The sequence below is a fragment of the Dysidea avara genome, chromosome 9 (genome assembly GCF_963678975.1).
Source record: "Dysidea avara chromosome 9, odDysAvar1.4, whole genome shotgun sequence".
NCBI classification, from domain to species: Eukaryota; Metazoa; Porifera; class Demospongiae; order Dictyoceratida; family Dysideidae; genus Dysidea; species Dysidea avara.
The window spans coordinates 18,165,678-18,170,733 of NC_089280.1; the positions used below are offsets into that span (position 1 = coordinate 18,165,678).

Consider the following 5,056-nt stretch of genomic DNA (forward strand, 5'->3'; position numbering starts at 1 on the left):
TACTGTGACACTCTAATTGATAATGGAGGATGGCTGGTCATTCAAAGGAGACAGAATGGATTTGAAGATTTAATTGATTTTGAGAGGGGATTTGGCAACTTGACTGGTGAATTTTGGTATGGCTTGCATGCCATCCATTGTTTTGCAAGCATGTATTGACTACAAGTCACTAATGCATCAAATGCATGATATGGTTACTTATCATACAGTAACTTTAGGGTAGGAGCTGCCACTGAACAGTATCCATTAATCATATCAGGATTTGAAGGAATATATACAACTGATCCATTTAATTTAAACACATTTATAGCAGTGATTCAATAAATGGCATTCACAACCAGGGACAGGGACAATGACAAGTGGTTTACCAATTGTGCAGCTGATGGTTGGGAATGTGAAGCTGGTGGATGGTGGTACAGACAATGCTTTACCATCTCACTTAGCCCAAAGTATGACACCAAGTATACAATACTCCATAACAACCACTGGTATAATCTACCGTTCATAGAAATCAAGATCAGAGTCATATGCATCAGACCCAGGAATAATTATTTGACTTTTTAACACTTGCATTTTGTCCAATCAACTTGTAGCTTTCATATAGTGCTGTAAATCACATTATGCGTAGATGTGTTTTGTACAATGTATTGATTATTATAGCAAGTCACACATTTTGTAATAATCAAATGGTACTGATAACCTCACAGTTGTTGATGCATAAAAACCATGCATTAAGAAACTTTTACTTGTGCCTGTTAGATACTGATGCAAATTTGTGCAAAGACATTTTACTGATTCTTATTGTTATATGTAACAGCTACATATATACAACAAAAAAATGTATGTATTGACCACTCAGATGCACAGTATGTTACTTACTAATACTTGCTGACTATCCATAATTGCACTGCACAAAATGAAGTTGCCTATTAAGGGATTGAATGTGATACCAATACTACTGGTTTGGGAGACTTTGAATAACCAACCAAGAGAGTACACTTATTTGTCATTGGCACTCTGCCATCCTAACTGGAATGTGAAGCTGTTTACTTTTAAACACATGCCATTAGTTAATAAGTTTCGATGAAATTTAGGTGATAAGCATTTCATACAAGCACAAAGTTTAAATATATTTGCAAACGTAATTGAGGGAATAAAACAGTCATGTATGCACACCTCTCCAATTACTGTAACCAGTGATTTACTAAACTACTTTACTGGCACTATCCTTCAGTACTACAAGGTTTACATCAGGAGGTAACACTTGCTTACCAAGCCACTGCTCAGCCTCTATGATAACTAACTCTAACTCCTCCATCATTGAAGAATATTTCTTCTTCAGGAACTCAATTACAACCAATGTGGCCCAGATGTTGGCTACTGTAGTGACATCACAGGAAACTGGACAACATTTCATTAATTTTTCTACTGACTTTGACATAGCTCCAGCTAACTGATCATTCAGTACCCATGAGCCATTGGACTGCTGTAAGCTAACAATGAAACTGGAGTCTGACTGCATTGGAGGGACCACTGCTGGAGCCGATGGTTTAATAGAAGGTGGAACACCTCTACTTGAATGAGAACTATTTGAGTGTTGAAGTGGTTGTGGTGATGAAGTACCACCACAGCAAGCTGATGCCTGATTGGTAGGTGGAGATGCTGGCAGTGTAACACTTTTGGTGCTTGACTGCAGGTCACGAATGCTTGACTGCAGGTCACCAAGTGGGTTATCTAGTAGATAAAGCGCTTGTGACTTCCTTGCTCGCAATGTTCTTGCTTGCAACATCATAACAGGTTGGTACCTATCAGCTGTTAATTCATAAGCCTGCATGCTTCCTGATACTGGTTTGTTCTGGATCTCGTCTACAGCAACATAAGCAGTATACTTTGACACTACACTTGCATCACAGCTCAATGCTATGATCTCCTGTTTATGTTTATTCTCATATGGCTCCCCATCATCCTGCCACTCCTGGATCATCTTCTTTGCTGCTAACTGGTGAATTACTGTTACATCTTCCTCCACTTGTCTTGCTGGTAGTTCAAATGGGATAACAAATTTAAACTCATTCCCAACAATGTCACCAGTCAGAATAGCATTGCATTTCACTCTGTCTTCTGTTTGATCAGATTTCGTCATCAGAAGACCATAAATGACAGTCTTGTCACCATTGTAGATACTGGGAATCTTATCTGGTACCACCTTCACCTCATAGTTACTGGGAAGATCAAATGTGACAGTGACATTATTAGCTGATGGTTGTAGAGCTTTCTTGAGACTGTGAATGACCTAATGTGAAGAAGAAAAGTCAAAACTTTCACTGTGCAAAGTATTTAGTTAAAACATAAGAATTATTGCTGCTATACATTATATTATTGTTTACGTTAATAAATTGTTTACAGGTTTACAGGTGGCAACATGATCCAATCTATGTATACTAGTCATCAAATAGTTATCAAAACACATGGTTGTGGCCATTGGACAATGAAACCATGTGATTTCATCCACCCAGTAACATATGCAACTAACTAACAAAAAGCACCGCTTTACAGTAGATGTTCCTTTGGCTATAAACCTAATCATACTTGTTCCAAGATATGCAACAAATTGACGATATCCACAATGATGAAATTTGATGTCATAATTGACAAAATGGCCATGTTAGTGTGGGGGCTTCAGAGATTTCACAGTATTCGAAATGAATGTAGTCTGTAGTTTTCTACACTTGGAACCACGAGATAATAAAGGTAAGACGTAGTACACATACTGTGATGATGCAAAACACATTCCAACAAGGAAAGCAGACCGAAAATTTTAAATTCCAACACAACTAGGCTTATTTGTATCGCATTATATACTATAGTCGGTACGTGTTCACCTGAGCCCCCGCTAATCATAGTAATATCAAAGAGGTGAACATGTATTCATTCCCAATGGTTTTGTACAGGAACAAGCATGTTTTCATGATGTAAACATGTTTGCGTGCCTGAATCATCCATACTAAATGTATAGGATATTTCTAAAGCCTCATAACTCACTTGTTCTTGCCTGTATCAAAGCGCTTTTTGATTAACAGTTCCGGAATTTAAAGGGCTTCACAGCGCTACTAAATGTTTGGGCAGCTGGCCTATATAACAAGAGTTAAAAACAAGAAACGAGGACTCAGGTGAACACGAACAAACTATATATGCCTCACCTTCGCCCTTTTTCAAATTTATAAATGCTATCATAGGGAACACTATCTCGCCCAATACCTTCCTGAACAAAGTCCCCACACTAGGACGGTCATTTTGTTTTGTGACGTCAGAAAATGTCATTGCAGATATCGTCCATTAAATTCAGCTTAATCTCTTTTATTTTCTTTGGCTTTGCAAATATGCAGAAATATCATGTGCTTGCCATATTTACCTCATTGTTTAACACTTCATCTGCTACCAAATACAGGGGCGTAGGCAGAGGGGGTTCGGATATTTCAGGCATACCCCCTTTTCAGTCGCAAAAAAAAGTTAAATTAAAAATCGCATTAAACCTTTAGCCTAGGAACTCTCTAGTAGGTATATGTACGCTGTCACGCCCCCCCTGAGAATCAAATTGTACTAAAGGTGAATAATTAACAATGAAACTAAGTGATTCTATAGGGTGTATCATGTGAGTAATTGTGCACGTGATACCTTGTGGAAATGGCAGAGACTCAATGATCCGATAGTGAAAATGGTGGAGATCAGTTGAAGGGCAGCAAGCTGCAGTTTTCGTGATACACACGTGTCAGGTTAGTATAAAGTACTGAATATGATATATTTACACTGTGAATGTCCGTTTAGTGTGATGTTTAGTGCCATGAGGCGAGCACGTGATGTCTCAAATATATTGGAGTACAAGCCAGTCTAGTGATGAGTTGCATGAGAGAAGAGCCAAGAATAATGTAAAGTTTGTATTCGGAATAATGCTTTGCCAGCAAAAAAAGCTCTGGAGTAGATCCCTGAGAAAGGCGGTGTGCTAGAAGATTGAAGCCGGGAATCAGTATGCTGTCCAGATGTGAAGATTAGCTAGTTTCATTAATAATACAGTAGGATTATAGTGTTCATAAGCTGCATAAACAGCAGTGTAGTAGATAGATGCACGCACAGCTAATTTTAATTTAATGTTAGTACTTAAGGACAGATTTGTATATACATAGTTTTCGTCTAGTAACTGGCTGTAGAGAATACCCTGAAAATTTCCCAGATATGCTACTTCTAAATTTGAACCCCCCTTACAAAATTTCCTGGCTACACCCCTGTAAATATTATTGTGTTATGTTTCATGTAGGGTTCAAACAAACAGTGCATTCAGATTTCAAAAGAAACAGAAATATAATTAAGGAATTCAGAATTCAAATTATTAACAATTCACATACATATAACTTGAGCAATGGCTGTAAAACTTTTAACATACCCCATAATACAGGTAATTCAGATATAGTTACTTACCTTTGATTGCATTCGCTCATTGTCAGCAATGAATTCAGCTGATCCATTCCCAGCACGAGCAATTCCTCTCACTAGGGAAGTTGATGCTCCTGATCCAATACCAAATGTGAAGAACCTAAACGTTACACACAAACACATTAGTACCTCAATGTATGTGATAAATCTCTTGTAGAAATGATTTGTATACCAAACTATCCCGTGTTTCAGTAAAATACAACTTTGGGTAGTCCTAAAATGCCTAGAAAGCAATCCTGGATTGATCAGGAAACTTAGAAAGATTGTCACTGTCACAAGGATGTCACTTTATTGTCTGTAAAAGTACAACTTATATTATTATTTGTTAGTGCACCACTTAGGTGGCTGCCACAATGACTATGGCATCCATGTGGCCTGCTTGCAGATACAGTTGCACTGTACTGTTAGATTATTTTAGTCCGTCTAGTTTTTTGTCCCACTTTTGTAAAACTACTGATTCTGTTGCACAATTAAATTCTTCTGCCTCAGAAAGTTCATTTGATACTCTTGGGTACTATATAGGCAATGTTATTCCAGCACTTTAATAAACTAAACACAAATGCATAGA

General features: G+C 37.6%; 1 protein-coding gene across 3 annotated transcripts; it reads right to left on the reverse strand.

Moving 5' to 3' along the window:
• Nucleotides 1-1,084: 1,084 nt before the first annotated feature.
• LOC136266389 (von Willebrand factor A domain-containing protein 5A-like) lies at nucleotides 1,085-4,730 on the reverse strand. Of its 3 annotated transcripts, none has more exons than XM_066061399.1 (3): nucleotides 3,201-3,292; nucleotides 2,590-2,728; nucleotides 1,085-2,293 (listed from the first exon to the last, which is right to left on the reverse strand). In XM_066061399.1, exons 2-3 carry the CDS (start codon nucleotides 2,662-2,664, stop codon nucleotides 1,205-1,207), a joined length of 1,164 nt encoding a protein of 387 aa, XP_065917471.1. In that variant the 5' UTR covers nucleotides 2,665-2,728; nucleotides 3,201-3,292; the 3' UTR covers nucleotides 1,085-1,204. The 3 variants fall into 3 exon arrangements, with proteins under 3 accessions (XP_065917471.1, XP_065917472.1, XP_065917470.1); XM_066061400.1 differs by having other exon boundaries at nucleotides 2,590-2,723; nucleotides 3,201-3,285; XM_066061398.1 differs by lacking the exons at nucleotides 2,590-2,728; nucleotides 3,201-3,292 and adding an exon at nucleotides 4,474-4,730.
• Between the last annotated feature and the right edge of the window lie 326 nt (nucleotides 4,731-5,056).